The 25,397-nt window shown below is 42.9% G+C and overlaps 1 protein-coding gene across 2 annotated transcripts; it reads right to left on the bottom strand.

The window, feature by feature from the left end:
* Nucleotides 1-11,010: 11,010 nt before the first annotated feature.
* LOC106581902 (uncharacterized) lies at nt 11,011-24,225 on the bottom strand. 2 transcript variants are annotated; one of them, XM_082967025.1, is made up of 8 exons: nt 24,085-24,225; nt 23,571-23,657; nt 22,959-23,064; nt 13,660-14,258; nt 13,140-13,599; nt 11,666-11,729; nt 11,440-11,564; nt 11,011-11,355 (listed from the first exon to the last, which is right to left on the bottom strand). In XM_082967025.1, the coding sequence occupies exons 2-8, from the start codon at nt 23,613-23,615 to the stop codon at nt 11,324-11,326; spliced, it is 1,431 nt and encodes a 476-aa protein (XP_082823151.1). In that variant the 5' UTR covers nt 23,616-23,657; nt 24,085-24,225; the 3' UTR covers nt 11,011-11,323. The 2 variants fall into 2 exon arrangements, with proteins under 2 accessions (XP_082823151.1, XP_014019821.2); XM_014164346.3 differs by having other exon boundaries at nt 13,140-14,258.
* Between the last annotated feature and the right edge of the window lie 1,172 nt (nt 24,226-25,397).

The raw sequence follows: 25,397 nt of genomic DNA, 5'->3' as shown, positions 1-25,397 counted from the left end.
CACCGACACAGGATTAACTTTATCCCTCATACTGGCCCAGACCAAACCATTAAGTTGCTCCTCATTATAGCTCCACTTCTCCACATGGTCAGACTTCTAGTGGTCTTCTCCCCTTTTGATGCTCATCTTTGAAAAATGCCATAAGGTCTGAAATAGACACCAAAGTCGACATACTGTACAAACAATTATCTAGGCTAAGTAAAACAATTTTTATTTTTTATATACTACTCTGCTAACTAGCTAGCTATAGTGTAGTCAGTGGCTAGCTAAAACAGAGAAAGGGGACTTAAATTCATGGATTGGGCACAAAGGTCTCTGATCGTGCACTGGTGAATGGTAGCTGACAGTGTCGGCTAGAGATGACGTGCAGGAGCTTTCTGAAAGAATTTGTTGCCTTACTGACATTTTCCTTGTTACTAATTAGCATCTAAAAAATGTTAGAGTAAATTGAGGCAAATACAGTGGCAAGAAAAAGTATGTGAACCCTTTGGAATTACCTGGATTTCTGCATAAAGTAGTCATAAAATTTGATCTGATCTTAATCTTAGTCACAACAATAGACAAACACAGTGTACTTAAACAAATAACACACAAACAATTGTATTTTTCTTGTCTATATTGAATACATAATTTAAACATTCACAGTGTAGGTTGGAAAAAGTATGTGAACCCTTGGATTTAATAACTGGTTGACCCTCCCTGACTTTTCCAAAAGCTAATTGGAGTCAGGATTCAGCTAACCTGGAGTCCAATCAATGAGATGAGACTGGAGATGTTGGTTAGAGCTGCCCTGCCCTATAAAAAACGCTCACAAAATTTGAGTTTGCTATTCACAAGAAGCATTGCCTGATGTGAACCATGCCTCGAACAAAATAAATCTCAGAAGACCTAAGATTAAGAATTGTTGACTTGCATAAAGCTGGAAAGAGTTACAAAAGTGTCTAAAAGCCTTTATATTCACCAGTCCATGGTAAGACAAATTGTCTATAAATGGAGAAAGTTCAGCACTGTTGCTACACTCCCTAGGATTGGCCATCCTCCAAAGATGACTGCAAGAGCACCGTGCAGAATGCTTAATGAGGTTAAGAAGAATTCTAGAGTGTCAACTAAAGACTTACAGAAATCTCTGGAACATGCTAACATCTGTTGAAGTCTACGATACGTAAAACACTAAACAATAATGGTGTTCATGGGAGGACAACACGGAAGAAGCCATTGCTGCATGTCTGAAGTTCGCAGAAGAGCACCTGGATGTTCCACAGCGCTTCTGACAAAATATTCTGTGGACAAATTAAACTAAAGTTGAGTTGTTTAGAAAGAACACACAGCACCATGTGTGGAGAAAAAAAAGACACAGCACACCAACATCAAAACCTCATCCCAACTGTAAAGTATGTGAGGGAGCATCATGGTTTGGGGCTGCTTTGCTGCCTCAGGGCCTGGAGGACAAATTGCTATCATTGACATAAAAATGAATTCCCAAGTTTAGCCTGACAGTCTTCTGCAAAATGTTTTGATATCTGTCTGCCAATTGAAGCTCAACAGAAGTTGGGTGATGCAACAGGACAACGACCCAAAACACAGAAGTAAATCAACAGAATGGCTTCAACAGAAGAAAATACGCCTTCTGGAGTGGCCCAGTCAGAGTCCTGACCTCAACCCAATTGAGATGCTGTGGAATGTCCACAAGAGAGCAGTTCACACCAGACACCCTAAGAATATTGCTGAACTTAAACAGTTTTGTAAAGATGAATGGTCCAAAATTCATCCTGACTGTTGTGCAGGTCTGATCCGCAACTACAGAAAACGATTGGTTGAGTTTATTGCTGCCAAAGGAGGATCAACTAGTTATTAAATCCAAGGGTTCACATACTTTTTCCATCCTACATTGTGACTGTTTATACGGTGTGTTCAATAAAGACATAAAAACGTATAATTGCTTGTGTGTTATTAGTTTAAGCAGACTGTTTGTCTATTGTTGTGACTTAGATGACGATCAGATAAAATTTTATGACCAATTTATGCAGAAATCCAGGTAATTCCAAAGGGATCACCTACATTTTCTTGCAACTGTATATTGAGAAAGAATTAAATGGCTATCAAAACGTCACACCAGGCTAAGCCTACATGAAACAGACCTTAAATGAAGTAGTTTTAAAATCCTATACACAACTGAATGGGAGGAAAAAAATGATTGGAACAATTATCAGGTTTTACCTCTAGATTTTATCGTTATTATGACGTGTCCACTGTGCCAGACTATTGGAGTATAGCTCTCTCTAGACCTAAATGAAGCTACTGATACTGCTCATCAAGTAACCTATTGTCTTCCTAGCTCCATAAAACAGTCGAATTAGCATGGGCCGTGTTTGAGGGGATCAAAACCACAATGTATCATGGGTAAATTGTGACTGACTTACAGTGCATTCGGAAAGTATTCAGACCCCTTGACTTTACACATTTTGTTACGTTATAGCATTTGTTACGAACCGGCTCAGAGTTCGCAACAAAAGGGAGACAACGTGGAGACAAGGAGTATCAAAAATATCTATTTATTAAATAAAGTAATTAACAGTGGTGTGTGTAATCAGTAATCAGTAGTGTAAGTGAGCGCTTGCATGCATAAATGTAATAATGCAAAGTGTTGAAGGGTGCTAAAGCAAACCAAAAACCACAACTACCGCAACCAAAAACAACCAGGTGTCTGCATGGAGAGAGTCTCTCCAATGAATGTGGAAGAGGTGCCTTTATCCTGGGACACACCCGGGCCCAGGTGTTTCCCATGTAGCTGACGACCCTCCCAACTCCGCCCACCGGCATCCTAATAAGGAAACAAGAACAAAGAGAGAATACGTCAGACAGTGGGAGGGTCGTCACACCCCACCCCCCCCCCCCCATAAAACCGGGGACCAACAAGGGCCCCGGAACAACGTACCAGCCTCTGCGTCCCAAATTCACACAAGCCTCTGCGTCCCAAATTCACACAAGCCTCTGCGTCCCAAATTCACACAAGCCTCTGCGTCCCAAATTCACACAAGCCTCTGCGTCCCAAATTCACACAAGCCTCTGCGTCCCAAATTCACACAAGCCTCTGCGTCCCAAATTCACACAAGCCTCTGCGTCCCAAATTGATGAGGGGTTACATGTTCACCTTCCACTTGCCCCAGCCAACCTCCTTCTCCCCAGACCTCAGCAACCTTTGCACACAGGAAGCAACATTTAAGAGGAAAGGAGAACACAAGACCAGGAGGGAACAGACAGGAAAGTTAGAACATGACAAAACCAAACCATGGTCAGTCACATAACACTCAGGAACAGGGCACACAAGAGACCGTATCAGCTACAAACAACATCTCCCAACGGTTCATTGTCAGTCCAACGATTCATAGTCACTCCAACGATTCATAGTCACTCCAACGATTCATAGTCACTCCAACAATTCATAGTCACTCCAACAATTCATAGTCACTCCAACAATTCATAGTCACTCCAACAATTCATAGTCACTCCAACAATTCATAGTCACTCCAATGCCTCTGCTGAGCACACCAGACCACAACAAGAGAAAATACAATCACACTGGGCACCACAGAAAAGAGATGAGATATGGAGCTTCCCCAAAACCTACAATAACTCAACCCTAGTCTTCATGCAGATTTGCGGTGGGCAATTATGCACTGTAGCCCGCTGGCAAGGAAGTAACCCCCCAGCACGCTGGTAGATTCCACCAAGCTACGGATGTGCCCCCGAGACAACTGTTCAGTCCACAGACACCACACAAAAATAACAAACAATGCCCAACATATTCCAAAATGAAACACGTCGCTAAGCATATCAGGGGGAAAAGGCTATAGCTCCGGGTAGTAAGTTTCACTACCCTACCCAAATCTCCCACCGAGGTACACAACTGATTGTACTCACCTCAGACCGATGTCCCAACAGCGAGTAGAACAAGCGTTTCCAGGCTAGGCAGGGGCCTGGAAACTAACCAATGTACTCTCTCCAACACAGCACACAAACCAAACAAACAAAAGCAACCAGTACTGAGCACCAAACTCAAACTAACAAACAAAGCACCTCAATTTAACATACCTCCACGTTTTCTCCCAAACACAAGTTCAAGATCCCGGATGAGCCCCCACTTGTTACGAACCGGCTCAAAGTTCGCAACAAAAGGGAGACAACGTGGAGACAAGGAGTATCAAAAATATATATTTATTAAATAAAGTAATTAACAATGGTGTGTGTAATCAGTAGTGTAAGTGAGTGCTTGCATGCATGCATGCATGCATGCATAAATGTAATAATGCAAAGTGTTAAAGGGTGCTAACGCAAACAACCAAAAACCACCAGGTGTCTGCATGGAGAGAGTCTCTCCAATGACTGTGGAAGAGGTGCCTTTATCCTGGGACACACCCGGGCCCAGGTGTTTCCCATGTAGCTGACGACCCTCCCAACTCCGCCCACCGGCATCCTAATAAGGAAACAAGAACAAAGAGAGAATACGGCAGACAGACTGGGAGGGTCGTCACACATTAATTAAATTGTTTCCCCCCCTCATTAATCTACACAATATACCACAATGACAAAGGAAAAACAGGTTTATACAGTTTTACAAATGTATAAAAAAAAAAGAAACATCACATTTACATAAGTATTCAGACCCTTTACTCAGTACTTTGTTGAAGCACCTTTGGCAGCGATTACAGCCTTGAGTCTTCTTAGGTATGACGCTACAAGCTTGGCACACATGTATTTGGAGAGTTTCTCCCATTCTTCTCTGCAGATCCTCTCAAGCTCTGTCAGGTTGAATGGGGAGCGTCGCTGCACAGCTATTTTCAAGTCTCCCCAGAGATGTTCGATCGGGTTCAAGTCCGGGCTCTGGCTGGGCCACTCAAGGACATTCAGAGACTTAACCGAAGCCACTCCTGCATTGTCTTGGCAATGTGCTTAAGGTCATTGTCAAATCAAATCAAATCAAATTGTATTTGTCACATGCACCGAATACAACAGGTGTAGACCATACAGTGACATGCTTACTTAGCCCTTAAGCCCTTAACCAACAATTTAGTTAAGAAAAATACCTAAAAAAAATACAAATAAAAGTAACAAATAATTCAAGAGCAGCATTAAAATAACAATAGCGAGTCTATATACAGGGGGTACCAGTACAGTCAATGTGCGGGGGCACCGTTTAGTCGAGGTAATTGAGGTAATATGTACATGTAGGTATAGTTATTAAAGTGACTATGCATAGATAATAACAGAGAGTAGCAGCACTGTAAAAGACAGGGGCAATGCAAATAGTCTGGGTAGCCATTTGATTAGACGTTCAGGAGGTTTATGGATCGGGGGTAGAAGCTGTTTAGAAGTCTCTTGGACCTAGACTTGGTGCTCCGGTACTGCTTGAAAAGTACATATATCCCCTTCATAACACTGCACTAATCCATCAAATGTTCTAACAGGTGGCTTGCGTCAGACTGGAGGAACAAGGGCAGGTAAGTCCAGTCACTGGACAAGAAGACACTAGTCAGGTTCTCATCACTAGTGTCTAACAGGGGCAGGTAAGGCCAGCTGCTCTCTGTGGCTGGATGGAGCCCCTTGGGGGGGGGGGGGGGGGGGGGGGGTCATTCTTCAGTCACACTCCTGGTTACACAATTTTACAATTGGTCATGCTCAAGCTCTTTTGCAAGTGAAACATCCAGAAGTAGGAGGCCTTCTTGCGGTGGGCGGCATCACCATGCTGTCAGCATTACCAACACTGGCCCAGGGATTTGTCCAGATAGTCAATCTCAAGGCTAACCACTGGGTCACGGTAAGTAACATTCGCTACCAGGTAGTACTGTTAAGGTGTATGACTCCAGTGGTCATGACACCACCCCAGACTTTCTCTCACAAATCACCTCTTATCTTTTCCAGGGACCACTGTGAATATGGAGTGGCGGCAGACCAGAAGCAGAAAAGGGGCACAGATTGTGGGATGTTTGCTATGGCAAACAGTCTTACTCTCTGCAGAGATGAGGAACCCTCCTTGGCCCGATACCATCAGAAAACCATGAGAAAACATTTTCTCTCGTTTTCAGCTGGGCGCCTGGCACCATTTCCCAGTCCCGATTCCAGTCCCAGTCCTGGGTCCAGGCCTCCCAAGGTGTCCACACCCTACACAACAGAGGTCAGCGTCCACTGCTTCTGCCAGAAATATGTGAGAGAAGGTTAGGAGGTGGCCTGGTGCAGGAGATGCGGCAAGCATTTTTATGTCTCGTTTGTCTCATGTCGTCAATATGCATGAATTTCTGTGCATCGTGTCCATCGTCCGTTTTGTCTGATGTTTTCCCCACCCTTGTTGTCACTGCTTGGCCGGCTCCCCACCTCTAGACAGTAGGTATTTTACTACATTGCATCTTGTTGTAAATCATATGTTATTGTAAATAACCTTAATCATGTTGTAATATTGTTTTTAATTTGTATAAAGATGTTTTCTTGCAGACATTGGCTGTGAAGTTGGTAAGTTGGTTGGTAAATATAGCACATGTATATTATTGTATTCCAAGTAACCTTCACAAGCATGTAAATATTTGTATATTTTACCATTTATTTGCTGGTAAATATTTGAAACTTGTCGAATTGGCTGTAAATGTATACATTTGCATTGTAAATGTATTCATTGCAAGTAAACATTTTGACTGAAATTGACTGTTCAGTTGCCCAGTTTCTTACTTAATCCTTAACTTTGACCCGATCCTGTAGGTTCATGCTCTACAACATTCGCAGAGTACGACCCTGCCTCACACAGGAAGCGGCGCAGGTCCTAATCCAGGCACTTGTCATCTCCCGTCTGGATTACTGCAACTCGCTGTTGGCTGGGCTCCCTGCCTGTGCCATTAAACCCCTACAACTCATCCAGAACGCCGCAGCCCGTCTGGTGTTCAACCTTCCCAAGTTCTCTCACGTCACCCCGCTCCTCCGCTCTCTCCACTGGCTTCCAGTTGAAGCTCGCATCCGCTACAAGACCATGGTGATTGCCTACGGAGCTGTGAAGGGAACGGCACCTCCATACCTTCAGGCTCTGATCAGGCCCTACACCCAAACAAGGGAACTGCGTTCATCCACCTCTGGCCTGCTGGCCCCCCTACCTCTGAGGAAGCACAGTTCCCGCTCAGCCCAGTCAAAACTGTTCGCTGCTCTGGCACCCCAATGGTGGAACAAGCTCCCTCACGACGCCAGGACAGCGGAGTCAATCACCACCTTCCGGAGACACCTGAAACCCCACCTCTTTAAGGAATACCTAGGATAGGATAAAGTAATCCTTCTACCCCCCCCCCCCCTTAAAAGATTTAGATGCACTATTGGAAAGTGGTTGTTCCACTGGATATCATAAGGTGAATGCACCAATTTGTAAGTCGCTCTGGATAAGAGCGTCTGCTAAATGACTTAAATGTAAATGTAAATGTAACCCCTTCTCCCTTGCCATATATCTTTTGTGCCCAATTCCAAATGAAACTTTAGGCCAGGGTTTGTATGGAATTGGACATTGGTTTCTAGTTAGTGTTTGCATATCTGGAGGCTCTAGATTTGTGTATGTAATAAGGCAGAAGTGTCCCGGAGTCCATTATACAGCAGGGTTGAGTCATCACCATATTGATACACCTATCCAAGCCCCATCAGGTCAAAAACTAAAAATATAGAGTAGGGGGTTAAAGGCCTTAATTAAACTGGGTAAAAATGTGTAAACCTTCTCTCGGCCTGTACCTTGATGTCGTGAGAGGGCTTCCAACTAAACCAGGCCCATGTAAAATTAAGTATCCTTTATGTTTGCTTTTCCATCCCACCACCCCTGACTGAGACTGGCTTGCCTGTCGAGGACAAGTGACAGGAAGAACTAGCCACAGCACCTGCCTTTTGATTCTGCCTCTTCCCTTAACTCTTTCTCTCCTCTCCCTCCAGACGAAATAATGCATCTCGTGACGTCTGATTGTCCAACAATCCGCCCACTCATCCCATCCCCTCCTCAGTCTCATTACATCATCTAAAGCTACTGTTATTGTCATGTCATTATCTGCTAATAAAGTTTGCTAGCCGTATCATGTGAGATACACAGATGAATGACAAACACTGGCACTGCAAACACTCAGAAAAAAAAAAGCAGCAGTGCATGGACTTCGCAGTCGCACTCTTCAAGTCCCCCTTCCGAGACTGGCTGTCTGTTGTGTAGTGACAGGCTGAACCTCCCAACCACACAGCACCCACCTCTTTTCCACACACCAGAATTAAGTATTTCAGTCTGATTGCCATGTGAGTGCACAAAAACAAAATCGGTGAAAATAAATTAAATCACACGCCTGTGCCACAAAAAGATAAAAGTTTATATATTTAAATCGTAAATATTGCCAGCTTGGTTTTCATAGCTGTTTCACAAGGTGTTCATTGCTGTAAATTGTAACGGATCCCTTGATGGTATTTGTTAGTTCAACATTATTCATTGTTGTATCCTAGGACCTAAAATATGTACATATATATTCAACCACAGGGGTGTATTAATGAGCTATGCGAGATAGAAAAATAATGAATCATAGAGTACTACTGAAATAATATTAGAAAAACAAGGGAATGGAAGCTAAAAATAAAAACATGTCAGCTAGATAACCCCGTGTATGAATCAAACTTATTTGCATATGAATGGAGTGGAAATAAGATGACTTTGTGACCTGTAAGGTAAGTAACATTGTGTCAAGCAGATTACACGCTTTCTTTGCAATTTCCAAAACGTAGCAACGTAATACATTGATTTCATGTTGTTGAAATGTTAACCAGGTACCCAAAAGTGGTTTGAAGTTATGTTTTCCTCTTATTAGCTAAACAAGTTATTTAAATAGCAAAATTATTGCAAAAATCAGCTTTGTTTAACACAGCAGGGATGAAAATAACGTAATTTAGGCTGTAATGATCACCAAAATTCGACGCATTAGGTCATCACACCGTTCATATAGCAACGGACGCTAATAGTTTACCGAATCCCATTGTGACGCAAAGGGGGACACTTTTTGGCAGGGGGACATTATTTGGCACGAAAGGCCCCCCCAACCAAATCTTGCTTTGGGCCCCCAAAGCCTAGACCAGGCCCTGCAGGTGTCACTCAGATGTTAGTCAGGCGTTCAATGGTTAGGCGACAGTAGCTCACGCGGCTAATCGGCTCTTTTCACCGGCGATATTGCGCATTCTGTTTGTACTTGGTGCCAATAATCCTCGACCTTATTATGGCTAGATTCTTCAGAAAACAAGTAATTTATTTCCGTTTCATTTATCTGTATACTGCTCCAGGGTTATAGTTATTGCTTGGATAAGCATATTTACTATTATGTATTGATCTTTTTCACTGTGTGTTGCGCACCGCAAAAAACATTAGAAATGTCAGTCAATTATTGTAATGTCTGTGCGTCAACACATCCTGTAAGCGATGGGGGGTTGCCAACTGGCAATTTGGCACAGAAATGAAATGTTATTCATTCCAGCTATTTCTCAAAATCCTTCACTTTTGCTGTTGGGACTCCTTCCAAGTGTCTCCATCCTTTTCCACTACTACTTTGATTTTGCAAATGTTTAATTTGGGCCAAATAAAAAGTACATTTTAGTAATTTAGCAGATGCTTACAGGAGCAATTAGGGTTAAGTGCCTTGCTCTAGGGCACAGACAGATTTTTCACCTAGTCAGCTCAGGGATTCGAACCAGCAACCTTTCGGTTACAGGCCCAAGACTCTTTAACGCTAGGTTACCTGCTGCCCTATTAAAAAAAGTATACACTTCAAAAGGAGGTTGGTGGCAACTTAATTGGGGAGGATGGGCTCATGGAAATGGCTGGAGCAGCATTAGTGGAATGGTATAAAATACAAACACGGTTTCCATGCATTTCATGCCATTCAATTTGCTCCCTTCCAGCCATTATTATGAGCCGTCCTCCCCTCAGCAACCTCCACTGATATGTTCCATCAATGTACAGTACCCCAAATCTAATGTGGACATACAGCATCTGTAATTAAAGGTTAAGGCAAATCTGTATTCAGCTTATTCATAGGAATTTATGTGCAGTTGTACAATACATACACCGAGCGGACAGTTTATTAGGTACACCACCCAATCCACAAAAATAGTTCGCTTCTACAGTGAGTCACATGACCGTGGCTTGCTATATAAAAGCAGGCAGACAGGCATCCAGTTACTGTTCGACTGAACGCTAGACTGGGCAAAACGAGTGACCTAAGCGACTGCCTGCTGTTTCTGAGATGATGCAATCTCAGAAACAGCAGTCATCTTGAGCTTTTCACGCACGACAGTGTCTAGGTTTACCGAGAATGGTGCGACAAATAACGTCCACGTAGCGGCAGCTCATTGAGAGGTCGAAGAAGAACGGAAAGAATCATGCAAGCTAACAGGCGGGACAAAACGGGCAAATAACAGAGCAGTACAACAGTGGTGTGCAGAACAGCATCTCTAAACGCACAACTCGACGGTCCTTGTCACGGATGGGCTATTTCAGCAGATGACCACACCGGGTTCTACTCTTATCAGCTAAAAACAAGAAGCAGCTCCAATGGGCACGCTATCACCAACACTGGACAACTGAGGAGTATAAAAAACATTGCCTGGTGCAACAAATCCCAGTTCCTGTTGTGTCATGCTGATGGCAGAGTCAGAATTTGGCATGAGCAGCATGAGTCCATGTCCCCATCCTGTCTGGTGTCAACAGTACAAGCTGTTGGCGGTGGTGTGGGAAATGTTTTCCTGGCACATGTTAGGTCCCTTGATAGCAATTGAACAACGTTTCCATGCCCCAGATAATTCAGGCTGTTCTGGAGGCAAAGGAGCGTCCGACCCGGTACTAGATGGGTGTCACTAATAAACTGGCCACTGATTGTATATGGGTAGTCTCTTGACTTAAGCATTGCATGTGATGTACAATGATGACTTACAACATATTGATCCACTTTCGGATGAAACATGCAACGGAGACAAAAGTAAAACAATATGGATCAGAGTTTATTTTTACCCTTATCCAACTTAAACATTTCTGGATCTTCATCCTATGCAAAAGCATATTTCACAGATCAAAGCGCAGCATCAGCTTGTCCTCCAACACGTGCATCTAATACAGACTAATTTGCAAGAGAATTTCTAGATATACGGAAACAGCTCTATACCCCACAAACAAAATTAATGAACATTATTTTAGCCTTGATTTGATATAGTAGCCTACGTAACTTATTACTAGATGTCCACTTCAAAGAACAGATTGACAGGAAAAGACAACAGAAACGTTGACTGGTGATGTTTACTTGGGGGCAACTTCCTCCAACTTGGGCTCTGAAGGAGAGAAAGAGTGTGAGATGAGAATTCTATGTAACGCATTTTAAAAAGGTTCATGGGCACCTGTATAAAACTACTAACCTGTGAACTTGAACTCTGGGAAAGCTGTGAGATCTCCACCGCCATACAGCCTCTGGAGTTTAGTCAGCTCTTCTGCCAAGTTCTTCTCATATGCAGGGCCTGCATCTACCAAACCACCACTAGCCCTGAGAGAGAAAAACAGGCCTAAACGTCAGCTTGATGACAAAGGGTGTGATTGTAAGCAAAACCGAAGCGCTAGCTACACAAAAAAAACATTGTCACTTACGCGCTCTTTGAGGAATACTCGCGGATCGAATGCAGGAATAGCTTCTGGATCGGGTCCAGTTGAGCTGAGAGTTCAAGAAAATAAAAATTATTTTCCATTCATTCACAGAAATTCCAACTATGACCATGCCCCTTTGGCTTAAACCACAAAATAAATAAAAAACTAATCACATCTGTGACCTAAACCCTCATGCACAAAAACAGCACCTGGTAGTGGTAGACAGTACGGCATCTACAGGGGTAAGAGAGGAAAGGATTGAGTGTGAAAGGTCAGGTAACAGGTTAAATAAGTTCCGTGTCATGCTAGGCATCACAAGTTCATAGCATCATCACTTGGCAGACACTGGATCTATATTTGAGATTGAGATGTCCAATTTAAATCCCTGCATAACCAATTCATGTACATAAAAAAAAGTTATAATTGACAACCTCTTCCCCCTACTCATGTTTAATTCCACACACAGCAACCAAGGTGCAAACTCAAACTCACCGAGTGCATTGACCACAAAGTGGATGGAAAGTTGACATTTCCAAAGTAATCTCATACAGCACCAAACAAATAAACGTGAGGGGATCAATTACAGATAACTGATATCATGCACCTCCTGGGTAAAACAAGTGCGACGAGGGAAGAGTAGGAAATCAGACCCCATTTCACAATGTAATCCGTCAGTAGCTGCCCAGAGGCAACAGACAGGCCAAAACCCTGGTTGGTTAGTGTGACCATAACATTACTTTTGACAGTACACAGTAACTTTAGCATTAACCGTACAAATAATCTTTAACAAACACACCAAACAGTAGTTTTAATTATAAAAAACAAAATTAGGGGCATTGAGAATCAAGTCTTTGTAACAATATCTGGTGAAGGGAATAGAGAAGGAGGATTTAAGGAGTTGGGCAAATAAATTAATTGGCAGGTAAATTACATCACAATGATCAAGTGAAAATAGAAAGGAGAGGCTGAGAAACAAAGATGAGGGCAGTTCAGAATTAGTGAGTGCTGGAAAAACATGGCAAAATAAAGTGCAGAAAGACACCGAGCCAAGCAGATCAGTGCAGGCCATCACAGATGAACCCATGAGAAAATGATGATGCATCCAGATGCATGCACCAAGGTGGTCAAAGCAGCATGGTTACAAGTTAATGCACACAATCCCAGAAGGACCACAAACACACAGAGGAGAATGGGGTTGTGTGGCTTGAGTCTACATGGCTGCAATGTAGAAATGTGGTAGTTAAGGGATAAATAGCAAAATAGATTATAGAGTAAATAAGCCCACTAAAAGAGGTATGCCAATAAGCTGCCCAATGCAAGAACGAAAAGCGCTTTTGTGATTTTGGGTATCTTTACAAGTTATCCTTACAGTTATAATATATTAACATCAAATGGGAATACAAATATGACTGTTGGTAGACTGTAGGGTCCACAGAGAGGAGAGAAGGGTTTAGGGGAGGGGGGGGGGGGTGTATACCCTCAGAAGCCTCAATTGGTACTGCATCAGCCGGGGCCTCTGCAATCAGCTCCTCTCCTGCAGCCTCCGCCACGATAGGGGCGGTGTCTACCAGCTCCTCAGTGGCAGCGTCAACGGGGGCAGCTCCAGCTACAATCTCTGCAGCAGCTTCAGCCACAAGCTCAGCTACAACAGGGGCTTCGGCTGGGGCTTCGGCTGCAGCTTCAACGGGGGCAGCTTCAGCCACATCTTCTGCAGCAACTTCAACTGGGTCAGCTTCTACTGGAGCCTCTGCTATGGCTTCAACATGGGCTTCTGCAGCAGCTTCAACTGGGTCAGCTTCTACTGGAGCCTCTGCTACGGCTTCAACATGGGCTTCTGCAGGGGCAACCTCTGCTGGGGCAACCTCTGCTGGGGCAACCTCTGCTGGGGCAACCTCTGCTGGGGCAACCTCTGCTGGGGCAACCTCTGCTGGGGCAACCTCTGCTGGGGCAACCTCTGCTGGGGCAACCTCTGCTGGGGCAACCTCTGCTGGGGCAACCTCTGCTGGGGCTTCAGCTGCAACGGCTTCGACAGCGGATGCGTCTTCAGTGGCAGCTTCAACAGCGGGTGTGGCAGCTTCGGCTGCAGCAGGAGCAGCAGCTTCAAAGGCAGGGGTGGCTTCAACTGCAACGGCTTCAGCTGCAACAACGGGGGCGGCTTCAGCTGCAACAACGGGGGCGGCTTCAGCTGCAATGACTTCAACTGCAATGGCTTCAACAACAGGAGCGTCTTCAGCTGCAACAACGGGGGCGGCTTCAGCTGCAATGACTTCAACTGCAATGGCTTCAACAACGGGGGCAGCTTCTGCTGCCGGAGCAGCGGCTGGAGTAGGGGCAGCGGCTTCAGCAACTGCTTCACCTGAGGGGGCAACGGATTCGACAACAGGTGTGGCTTCGACTGCAGCAGGAGCTGCTACAGCTTCAGCTGCAGTAGCGGCGACAATTGGCTCTGCGGCAACTGCTTCAACAGATTTGGGGGCGGCAGCAAGTTCTGCTGCGGCAGCAGCTGCTGCTGTTGCGTCTTTCTTGGGAAATTCCACATATGTTCTGTGTGGGACAAGCTTCTCTATATCGAAGTATGTTTTGCCCTGGGACTTTTCTAGGACGGAGGAGGGGGGAAAACAAAGGATTTATTTATTTCTATTCATACTCTATGTAGTCTAAAAGGCTTGGAAACCAACATGGACCAACTTTGCAATAAAAATGTGTATGAAACTTACCTAGCACAACATGGCTAACCACAGAGTATTCAAGAATGTCTCTTTGCAAGACACATATGGTGACTAGACAAGCACCAAATTTCAGGCAAGGGTACAAAAAGTGTAGCTGTAATATTAAAATGGACTGCTGGTGGCACATTAATTGGGGAGGACAGCTCATAGTAATGGCTGGAATGGGGCACACTTAATGGTATAAAAACACAGTTTGATACTAATCCATTCCAGACATTATTATGAACCATCCACCTCTCACAAAACAAAAAAATGGCCACTAGATAAAACTAACTTTTGTTGACAATTCAACTTAAGGATACAAGTATTTGAAAAATAACAGATTTATAGGCCTATTACTGAAAGTTGAGAAAAGGTTAACACCTGGGGAAGGAAGACTTTAAATTCAAAATGTGCACCACAACTTAATATAAAAAAAATAAAAAATGGTCGAACTAGCCAAGATATTTGTTCAAATTGTGGTACAAGTAGCCTGCAGAAAACAAATCTCTACAAGATTCAGAATTGTAGATTTTTCAGCCTTTAGGCACCAAGGACCCAAGAACGCTTGAGCGTCACTTTCCCTTCAGCATGTAGGCCTAGATGACTTCAGTTAGATGATCATCTTCAGTTCTTCTCCAAAACATCTGGACTTCTGCCAATTTCTTTGGCACCTACTGTACACAGCGTCTTCAGCATCTGAAAATTATTTAATGTATATTCGGGGGGGGATGTGGCAAACTTTTCTTCTATGCAACTTCATAATGACAGTGCTGGTCAATCTTCAGTACAGGCAGGATTATGGAGGGTTCTTGATTAGTTCTGGAAATGTTCCACAATACTTAATATTTAAAAGCCTCACTACAAATAGAAATCTTCTGGGACAAATGGGGTGGTCATGTCACAAGTGAGGTGTTTAATCAGCCAGATCGGGGTGTTTATTCAATCTTGCCATCACTGGGTGTCTTCATCTTCTTCTTCCTGGAGCAACAGATTAAATGCCGAACTGGGCCCTTTTATTTACAGCTAAATCAAATCTCTGGATGGTTCACAGCCTAGTCTCTCACTTTGTCATGGTGTGCCAAGTATTTGATGCCTTCATAAAATATCCAACAAAATTATGCTAAAAGGGTCAGTTTATGGAATTCGCCAGTCTATTTGCCTATTTATACTTGTACCACAATTTGAGCACTCTCACTATGCTCAAGAATTGACATCTGCTCTAGTGATGGGAAGTTCAGCTCTTTTTACTGAGTCTGATCTTTGTCTCATTCAAAAAAATATATATATTTTGACTAATTTCATTCATTCGAGTCTGTTAATGCCCAGAGCACACGGGACACCCTACTGGCGAACAATGAACAATGCTTTTTTGTTTGCTAGCTGGACAGGCAAACACAGCCAAGAACTAAACCGTAAACCAATCAAAATCCATGTACTATCCATGGTACTAACTCTGCCAACCACGTTATCCGTACCTAAGGAAGTAGAAAGCTGGTGATAGCTTGAGAGACCTCTGTCCGACAAACTGCCATTATGTAGTCTTATTATATTTGCATCCTAGCAAACTATTTAGTTATAGAAATGTGATACCATCAATGCAATATATAAAATGACTCCCAACTTAGAACGCAGCAACCTTAGTATTGTAGCTAGCTTGTAGTTACAACAAGTAAATATGTTGATAGCTAACAGGAGCAGATAGCTGTATCACTAGCTAGTGTGTTATTCCTGGTCAAGGAGCATTTTAGCTATCAGTTTATTTCTAAATAATAATTTCAGACTACAACAACCTATAGAACAAGTAGTGTAAACCTAGTCATCATCAAGGCAGGACCCACTAATTTCAAATCATACTGACATAATGCCACATTAACCCTGTCAATAGTCAGAGTACACTACATGGCCAGAAGTATGTGGACGCCACTTTAAAAATCAGTCATCTGCTATTTCAGCAATGCACATTGCTGACAGGTGTATAAAATAGAGCACACAGCCATGCAATCGCCACAGACAAACAATGGTAGTAGAATGGCCCATACTAAAGAGCTCAATGACTTTCATCATGGCACCATCATAGGATGCCACCTTTCCAACAAGTCAGTTCGTCAAATTTCTGCCCTGCTAGAGCTGCCACGGTCAACTGTAAATGCTGTTATTGTGAAGTGGAAAAGTCTAGGAGCAATAACGGCTGAGCCGCGACGTGGTAGGCCACACAAGCTCACAGAATGGGACTGCCGAGTGCTGAAGCGCATAAAAAGTCCTCAGTTGCAACCTTCACTACCAAGTCCCAAACTGCCTCTGGAAGCAACATCAGCACAATAAACTGTTTGTCGTGAGCTTCATGAAATGGTTTTTCATGGCCGAGCAGCTGCACACAAGCCTAAGATCACCATGCGCAATGCCAAGTGTCGGTTGGAGTAATGTAAAGCTCGCCGCCATTGTACTCTGGATCAGTGAAAACACGTTCTGTGGAGTGATGAATCACGCTTCACCATCTGGCATGAATCTAGGTTTGGCGGATGCCAGGAGAATGCTACCTCCCGAATGCATAGTCCCACCTGTAATGTTTGGTGGAGGAGGAATGATGTCTAAGGCTGTTTTTCATAGTTCGCGCTAGGCCCCTTAGTTCCAGTGAAGGGAAATCTTAACGCTATAGCGCTGAATGACATTCTAGACGATTCTGTGCTTCCAAGTTTTTGGCAACAGTTTGGGGAAGGCCCTTTCCTGTTTCAGCATGACAATGCCCCCGTGCACAAAGCGAGGTCCATACAGAAATGGTTTGTCGAGTTCGGTGTGTGTCAGAGGTTCAACTAGGGGTCATGATAGGGGCTGTACCAAATGTTTGATGTATTATAATAATTGATTATGCTGAATTAATAGAAGGGGCGGGGTTATAAGACCCCGCACTCCTTACATTTATAGGGTCCTAGACTACAGATTAATATATAAGGTTTAGTATTGTTCCAGTTGTTTTCTAGTCTCTCTGCCTCTTATAAAAGAGACCCCTCTGAGAAATGTGTGACAGACAGAACTCTGCAGGGGAGTGTAGGAGATAAGAGACTAGTCAGACATTCCACAATAAATAAACTTTGGGGAGTGGACATTTATTGCCTAGGCCTTAAACACTGAAAATATTGTATCGCTCTTGCAAGTTTATATAGCTGTGTACGCATGGGCTTGGTCTGATGAGTAGAAGGTAATGACGTATGCAGTGACATCACAAGGGCTGGACTTCGGGTTTAATAAAATAACTTGGGACCTTTAATATTTTGCAGAACTTACTCGGAAACATGCGTTATGTTCCTGTTGTCAGCTTGTCTGCAATTGCATTAATAAAGGTTTTTGAATTATTTAATTAAAGATCATAAGGCTAATTTCACCAATGGTTGACAAGGAACAAGGAAACAATCCCCAACATGTGGAAGAACTTGACTGGCCTGCACAGAGCCCTGACCTCAACCCCATCGAACACCTTTGGGAGGAATTGGAACGCCGACTGCAAGCCAGGCCTAAACACCCAACATCAGTGTCCAACACTAATGCTCGTGGCTGAATGGAAGCAAGTCAACGCAGCAATGTTCCAACATCTAGTGGAAAACCTTCCCAGAAGAGTGAGGCTGTTATAGCAGCAAAGGGGGGACCAACTCCATATTAATGCTCATGATTTTTGAATGAGATGTTCGACGAGCAGGTGTCCACATACTTATGGCCATGTAGTGTAGGATTATTGCAGAGCACCCTGACAGGATGTTCACTTTCTAGCTCAAACTACATACATTCCTTTGCTGTGATTTATTTTTATTAATTCTTGTCTCTCGATTGGGTCTCATTATTTATTCAGCTCCCCTGTGACCTGCTCCCAGAGATCAAGAAAGTGCTTTTCACAGACCTGAGAGGAGAACCATCCTACTGCAGTTAACATATGCATATGCATTTGCCTGTTGTCTTTTCTGTGTGGATTTGGTCTTACACAGTCTGGTTCATTTTAGAGTTGAAGAGCACCAACTACAGATACACATGCTTTTATTTTGCGTCAAAGACTAAATTCAATGTAGAATCAATTGGACATGTAACAGATTATTTTACTATTGTAACATGCAGTGGTGAGAATACCATTGTCCCCGTCAGGAGCCCAGGCTTTTGCCACAGAGTTCTTGTCTCTGGACCACACAAGCTTGATATTGCATTCTGCAAAGGCACTTGTCTCGCTCTACATCTGTCAGGTACATGCTGTATCACAACCGGCCGTGATTGGGAGTCCCGTAGGGCGGCGCACAATTGGCCCAGCGTCGTCTGGGTTTGGCCAGTGTAGGCCATCATTGTAAATAAGAATTTGTTCTTAACTGACTTGCCAAGTAAAATAAAGGTTAAATTTAGATAGAAAAAAAAGAATAAAATGGTGACCAGGATGGGATACTTTTGATACGCGTATGGGGCCTGGGCACACGAATGCTCCTAGAGAGAGGGGGGGAATACTGAAGCATTCGTGGATGACAGTTCTACAGTCACCATCAGAGGTTCATGCTTTTGGCATAGATGGTAAAGCTCTCATTTCTGGACTGCAACATTGTGCCATCCATGGCACTTGATATACATTGATTGGTTGGCTACACTTTATTTAGATACTTCAAGTACTGTTTGAGACACCTTTGCTATTTGTCTTGGTAATCAAATGGTGAAACACTATTTGTGATGGTGTTCTTGTTTCATATGTACAGTACCAGTCAAAAGTTGACACACCTACTCATTCCAGAGTTTCTTTATTTTTACTATTTTCTACATGGTAGAATAATAGTAAAGACATCAAAACTATGAAATAACACATGGAATCATGTAGTAACCAAAACAAAGTGTTAGAAAAATATTTGATTTGTTAAGTAGCCACCCTTTGCCTTGATGACAGCTTTGCACATTCTTGGCATTCTCTCAACCAGCCTTGTTAAAAGTTAATTTGTGGAATTTCTTCCCTTAATGTATTTGAGCCAATCAGTTGTGTTGTGACAAGGTAGGGGTGGTACACAGAAGACTTACCAAAAACCAAAAATATATATAATAATAAAGAATAATAAAAAACACACTTCCTTGGTTACTACATGATTCCATATATGTTATTTCATAGTTATGAAGCATTCTGCTGCGATAGGCCATCACATCTGGTTTGCGCTTAGTGGGAAAATCATTTATTTTTCAACAGGACAATGATGCAAAACACACCTCCAGGCTGTGTAAGGGCTATTTGACCGAGAAGGAGAGTGATTGAGTGCTGCATCAGATGACCTGGCCTCCACAATCACCCGACCTCAACCCAATTCAGATGGTTTGGGAGTTGGACCGCAGAGTGAAGGAAAAGCAGTCAACAAGTGCTCAGCATATGTGGGAACTCCTTCAAGACTGTTGGAAAAGCAGTCCAGGCGAAGCTGGTTGAGAGAATGCCAAGAGTGTGCAAAGCTGTCATCAAGGCAAAGGGTGGCTACTTTAAAGAATCTAAAATATATTTTGATTTGTTTAACACTTTTTTGGTTACTACATCATTCCATGTATTATTACAGAGTTGATGTGTTCACTATTATTCTACAATGTACAAAATAGTAAAAAGAAAAGAAAAACCCTTGAATGAGTAGGTGTGTCCAAACTTTGACTGGTACTGTATATACAGTGCCTTCGGAAAGTAGTCAGACTCCTTGACTTTTTCCACTTTGGTACGTTACAGCCTTATTCTAAAATTGATTAAATAGTGTCCCTCCCTCACCAATCTACACACAATACCTCATAATGACAGAGCAAAAACAGGTTTAGACATTTTTGTAAATTAAAAACTTAAAATACATTTACATGAGTATTCAGACCCTTTACTCAGTACTTTGTTGAAGCACCTTTGGAAGCGATTACAGCCTCAAGTGTGACACTACAAGCTTGGCACACCTGTATTTGGGAAGTTTCTCCCATTCGTCTCTGCAGATCCTCTCAAGCTCTGTCAGGTTGGATGGGGAGCGTCGCTGCACAGTTATTTTCAGCTTATCCAGAAATGTTCGAGTCAGGTTCAAGTCTGGGCCATTCAGAGACTTGTCCCGAAGCCACTCCTGTGTTGTCTTGGCTGTGTGCTTAGGGTCGTTGTCCTGTTGGAAGTCTGAGGACCTGAGCGCTCTGGAACAGGTTTTCATCAAGAATCTCTGTAGTTTGCTTCGTTCATATTTCCCTCTTTTTTTGGGGGGGGGGTACTTTTAACACCAATTTGTAGTTACAGTCTTGTCCCATTGCTGCAGCTCCCGTATGGACGCGGGAGAGGCGAAGGTCGAGAGCAATGCTTCCTCCGAAACATGACCCTGCCAAGCCGCACTGCTTGTTGACACACTGCTCGCTTAACCCAGAAGCCAGCCGTACCCAATGTGTCGGAGGAAACAGCTGGCGACCGAACATAGCTTGCAGGCGCCCGGCCCGCTACAAGGAGTCGCTAGGGCGCGATGGGACAAGGAAATCCCGGTCGGCCAAATGCAGACGACGCTGGGCCAATGGGTCTCCCGGTCACGGCCAGCTGTGAGACAGCCTGGGATCGAACCCGGGGCTGTAGTGACGCCTCAAGCATTGCGATGCAGTGCCTTAGACCGCTGTGCCACTTGGGAGGCCCCCCTCGATCTTGACTAGTCTCCCAACCCCTGCCGCTGAAAAAAAATCCCCACAGCATGATGCTGCCACCACCATGCTTCACCATAGGGATTGTGCCAGGTTTCCTCCAGATGTGACGCTTGGCATTCAGGCTAAAGAGTTCAATCATGGTGTCATCAGACCAGAGAATCTTGTTTGTCATGGTCAGAGTCCTTTAGGTGCCTTTTGGCAAACTCAAAGTAGGCTGTCAGGTGCCTTTTACTGAGGAGTGGCTTCCGTCTGGCCACTCTACCATAAAGGCCTGATTGGTGGAGGGCTGCAGAGATGGTTGTCCTTCTGGAAGGTTCTCCCATCTCCACAGATGAATTCAAGAGCTCTGTCAGAGTGACCATCGGGTTCTTGGTCACCTCCCTGACCAAGGCCCTTCTCCCCAGATTGCTCAGTTTGACCGGGTGGCTAGCTCTAGGAAGAGTCTTGGTGGTTCCAAACTTCTTCCATTTAAGAATGATGGAGGCCACTGTGTTCTTAGGGACCTTCAAAGCTGCATACATTTTTTGGTACCCTTCCCCCAGATCTGTGCCTCGACACAATCCTGTCTCGGAGCTCTATGGACAATTCCTTTGACCTCATGGCCTGGTTTTTGCTCTTACATGCCTTTCCAAATCATGTCCAATCAATAGAATTTACCACAGGTGGACTCCAATCAAGTTGTAGAAACATCTCAAGGATGATCAATAGAAACTGGATGCACCTGAGCTCAATTTTGAGTCTCATAGCAAAGGGTCTTAATACTTATGTAAATAATGTATCTACCGTAATTTCCGGACTATTAAGCGCACCTGAATATAAGCCACACCCACTGAATTAAAAAAAGAAGATTATTTTGAACATAAATAAGCCGCACATGTCTATAAGCCGCAGGTGCCTACCGGTACATTGAAACAAATTAACTTCACACAGGCTTTAACGAAACACGGCTTGTAACCAAAAATTAAAAATTAGCAGTAAGCTTTAGTTGTCTTTTTGCACTGAGTCAATTCCTCACGCTGCTGTTTCCAACGTCTTATCATCGACTCATTAAGACCAAGCTCCCGTGCAGCAGCTCTATTTCCTTTTCCAACAGCCAGATCAATCGCCTTCAACTTGAAAGCTGCATCATATGCATTTCTCCGTGTCTTTGCCATGATGAGGGTGACAAAATGACTACCGTAATCAGAATGATGGGAAGTTTGAGAGCGCTCGATTTAATCTAAACAGTAAACAAAAAAGTTGTTTGACCGTAACCCGTTCGGCAATTTCATTGGTCTAATGAAAGCTTCATGCCGGCAAAAAACTGAGCACGTCACAGAATGTGTTTTTCTTTTTAGAAAAAAAAAAATCCATATATTAGCCGTGTCATTGTTTAAGCCGCGAGGTTCAAAGCCTGGGAAAAAAGTTGCGGCTTATAGTCCGGAATTTACGGTATTTCTATATTTCTTTGGCAAATGTATTAAAATTATCTAAAAACCTGTTCTCTCTCTCATTATGGGTAATTGTGTGTAGATTACTGATTTTATTTTATCCATTTTAGAATAAGGCTGTAAAGTAACAAAATGTGGAAAAAGGTCAAGGTGTCTTAATACTTTCCCTAGGCACTGCATCTACCTCAACCTAGTACCCCAGCACATCAGCTGTTAGTCTACACTTGTTGTTTACTTAGCATTTAACAAATACAATTTGATTTGACTCTAGCGCCGCAGGAGCATATACCAACCCTGCTGCCAGCAGGTCAAACAAACTACTTTAAATGAACGAGTCACTCAAATCATCAAATCTTATTGGTCACATGCAGATGTTATTGCGAGTGTCGCGAAAAGCTTAAATGCAAAACGAATCATGACTCTCGAGTAAGTAAAAAGCGTTGTTCAAAAAGAACTAATCGTTCGTCAACTCCACATCACTAATCTGCTCAAGTATCATACACTACAAATAATTGTACTTACTCTCTGAACTGCTCTTCTTGGGCTTCTTGGGACCACCAGCGTTCGTGCATAGGGCAACAGCTGTAGGAGCTCTCCTCAAAGAGCCCCAGCTCTCCGCCTGCACGCACTGATCAAAGTACACACGAATTACTGATAATTCACATGACTGCAACAAACTAATAATTGTCAAACCAAACTTGATATTTGCAGTTAGTTAGCTACTAATACTAGCTTCGTGCCATGGCGAGTAGGCCCCACCGCCCAGCCATCTAGCTACCATCAACGTTTACGTATAGAAAGTTAGCGAGCGGTCATAATCTTAAATAAATAGCTGATATAGCTATATACGTTGACAACTTATTTACTCACTCAAAATATTTTCTCATATTCTAAATTAACCACATGTGTGCACTTGATATGAAAAGTAGACAGCTAACGTTAGCTGGATAGCTAAGTTATCTAACGTTTGCTAGCGCTTTCCATGTTTCTAAAACCAAATCAAGCGCACAACTCATGTCCTTCTCAGCACAAATGGAAAAACAAAGGAGCAGGTTGTTATAGGTGTCTTTTCGAAAATAATGGTGTGTTAAAACTTTAAATAATACTGTGGTTATGTGCATGACATTTCATTACCTTGAGAGAGCCAAGTCGCCCTATCCTCAGCAAGGAAGCCGCCATCTTTGCGCTTCAAGACTGCTTGATCTTCGGCCCACAGTCTGCCTGTGTGTATTTTAATAACAAAACAAATATATATATTCCATCCATTTTTTTATCATCACTTTATAACATAATGCATGTGATCATTGTTAGGGAAGTTAGTTCATTTTGCGACACAACAATTAACAAATATCAAACGTGTGCATTGAAGCAGTGCATAACAATACTTATTACACGTCTGCAATATAGAACGATTACATGACTGATCATTTATGCGATTGCCTGTTTGTAGTTGAATTCTTCTTTACGAATGTGAGCTCAGGGTCAATATGACGTTGCCATAAATTCAGTGAAAGTTTTACCAACTTTAGTAAAGTTCAATGGCTTCTATAGTCAGGAAACATCCTCAAACTAAGGTTCGACCAATGGTGGATATTTGCTATATTTCTATAGCCTAGCTATGAAGTTAGAATTAAAATAGGATATCTACCAATAGGTCTGCAAGGGCAAATCTTGAAGCTCCTGCCCGGTGGTCACAGCATCAAGCGGCGTACGTAACAGAAGCTCAACCAGTGACAGTACACGCCCCCTCCTCCAGTCTGGGACACATCAGTGCAATGAAAGTGCTTGTGGCAAAGATAACAGCAAATCTTTTTTATATTATAACTAACCCATTGTTATATCAGTGTAACAGTGTGTTTTTATATAACCTTCAACATAATATGAACATTTATAATGCACAGTTGATGGAAGCCATATCAAGTATGTTTTCCGCACTTCCTTTTGTTTTCAAACTGCTTCTGTATTCAGGTCCAGCTGCATAACACATTAAACAGTTTTTCACCTCATCTTGACATGAGTTATGTAAATCTGTATTCGGGCAATAGTTTTCTCCCTTGTTAAAGTCACCTTACTTATTTTAAAGCAACAAAGCTTAGTTCATAATTCAAAGGAGTGTACATTTTGTTCTTTGATGACGTAAATGAGGTGCGACAAAGTCTTTCGCACATCTGTCACAGAGTTTCTAAACCCAGAGGTGCAACATCACAAAACTTCCGGAAACGCTTGTGAAGCAGACATGGCCGGGATTTGATTAGTAAATGAGAGAAGTTAACATTTCTTCCTTGGTTAATATTATCTAAATCTAAAGGCACAAACTAGATTCGACCGTTAGACCCGATTATGTGTTTCTGTGCATGAGTTTAGCTCGCCAACGTCGCCATGGCATCGCCCACAAGCGTAATCGAGGATTTATATTGGAGAAGCAGTTTCTAATTATCTTCATACTGTACTGTCTTTGCTTCTGTGCTGGTCAGTGGTATCACGAATCCTTGGGACGTCCCTACCATAGAAATATGAATGAATAGAACGGGCTTAGAAGCTCTAACCCTGGCAATTGAATTTGCTGATTTGTTGTTCTATTATGACTAAGTACGTTTGATTTCAGAATTTGACAAGTAAGAAATAGGCCTGTCTTTTATTTCAATATTCTACTAATCCACAAGGATTTATAAAACCCTATATTTAATAGCATTTATTTACATCAATAATTAGTCAATTATTGCACCTGATTTTGACCCTGAAAATATGTCTTATATTTTCCCTTAAAGCTTTTCGTCAATTAACATAATATGTGAAATCTCTACTCTGAAATCTTCATCCCTAACTACAACGTTTTCGAACAAGATAGAACGACCAAAGGGGGCGGTGTTGCAATCTACTGTAGAGATAGCCTGCAGAGTTCTGTCCTGCTATCCAGGTCTGTACCCAAACAATTTGAACTTCTACTTTTAAAAATACACC

The sequence above is a fragment of the Salmo salar genome, chromosome 21 (assembly GCF_965601325.2).
Source record: "Salmo salar chromosome 21, fSalSal1, whole genome shotgun sequence".
Lineage (NCBI taxonomy): Eukaryota > Metazoa > Chordata > Actinopteri > Salmoniformes > Salmonidae > Salmo > Salmo salar.
The sequence above is the reverse complement of the archived record's forward strand: the minus strand, read 5'-3'. Positions and strand labels throughout refer to the sequence as shown.

Bases quoted from the DNA above. Each gene is read 5' to 3' on its own strand.
- LOC106581902 (XM_014164346.3), bottom strand. From the start codon at position 23,615: ATGGCGGCTTCCTTGCTGAGGATAGGGCGACTTGGCTCTCTCAAG. The intron at 23,065-23,570 runs GTAATGAAATGT...TACTTTGATCAG, and splicing joins GGCGACTTGGCTCTCTCAAG to TGCGTGCAGGCGGAGAGCTG. The intron at 11,356-11,439 runs GTTAGTAGTTTT...TCTCTCCTTCAG, and splicing joins CCCAGAGTTCAAGTTCACAG to AGCCCAAGTTGGAGGAAGTT.